Raw genomic sequence first — 1,186 nt, forward strand, 5'->3', positions numbered from 1 at the left:
CCCGGACATCAAAGCGACTCCGCAAAGTTCATCCGCCCCATCGGGCCTCCCAGGAGCATTGATTCGCCATGTCGTACACCGTGTCGATCCCCGATCGTGTGTGTTTTTACTCCGGGTCCCCCCCTCCACGCATTTCCGGCACCTAACCAAATCTTGTCAGGGACATGATGTACGACCAGGGCGCCATGCCTGGTGGGCCATCTGCCGTACAAACCCGGCAGCCCACCAGCGCCGGTACCGCTGATGGCAGTGGCAGTGGCGACGGCAGCATCACCGCAGCAAACAGCGTCGCCGCTGCTGCTGCCGCCGCCGCCGCCGTGCGCGGCGGCAGCGGCAGCGGCGGCAGCAGCAGTGGCGCTGTACAGTACGGCAGGCCGGCATCGCCGCCGCCGATCCCAAACCTGCGACCATCAGTACAGGTTAGCTACTGTTGGGGCGGGGAGGCCGTACACAACCGCATTCGGGCGTGAGAGACATCGTACAAGTGTACGATTGTTAAAACCAATCATAACTGGGTTTGAAAAATATGGAATCTCGGGAATTTAAATCTGATAGATATGTGGCGGCAATTCAACCGGTTAGCTGTTGACTCTATTTAGGCAATATATTATATTTGGCGATGTTGGCTATATAAGTTTCGGCCTCAAAAAGATTGACATCATTATATAGTCTTACATAATTATCAATAGTTTTGTTGCCGCTAATAAGTCATGCGCCTATTTCACACAGACAAACATACAAATGGACACGGACACGCGATATTATGTTATCCCATATGTCTTAAGGGCGTTTCGATGGGTTGGTGGCCTTTCGGATCTCTCTCTAAAACAATGCCGATGTCGTTCGGATGCTTTCGCATGCGATGCCGTACACAGAGCGCCCTGCCGGAATGGCCGTCACCGGGGGTTTCCAGCGGCGGTGGCGGCGGCGTAACGCGCTCGGCCGATAGCGGCTCGGTGCTGGCGCCGCCGCCAACGCCGACAGACCCCCTGCCGGCGGCGCCGCAGTCGCCGCTACCGCCAAGCGGCTCCAGGGCTGCCTCCGTCACTAGCAGTACGGCGGCCGGCGGCTCGAGCAGCGGCGCGGCGCCGCCGTCGCCGCCACCGTCGGTGGCCTCGGGATCCAGGGCTTCTTCAGTTGCGGCGGCGGCGGCGGCGGTGCCGGGAGGGGGGTACCCCCCGCTGCG

General features: G+C 59.9%; 1 protein-coding gene across 1 annotated transcript in view; it reads left to right on the forward strand.

Moving 5' to 3' along the window:
* The window catches only part of VOLCADRAFT_108456 (uncharacterized protein), a gene marked incomplete at its 5' end in the record, with an annotated part of 11,135 nt that overhangs the window by 7,104 nt on the left and 2,845 nt on the right, over nucleotides 1-1,186 (forward strand). Inside the window, one exon of the mRNA XM_002959021.1 lies at nucleotides 876-1,157. Within this exon, the coding sequence (XP_002959067.1) occupies nucleotides 876-1,157 (282 nt within the window). The remainder of the gene's footprint in view (nucleotides 1-875; nucleotides 1,158-1,186) is intronic.

This window comes from Volvox carteri (genome assembly GCF_000143455.1).
Source record: "Volvox carteri f. nagariensis unplaced genomic scaffold VOLCAscaffold_119, whole genome shotgun sequence".
Lineage (NCBI taxonomy): Eukaryota > Viridiplantae > Chlorophyta > Chlorophyceae > Chlamydomonadales > Volvocaceae > Volvox > Volvox carteri.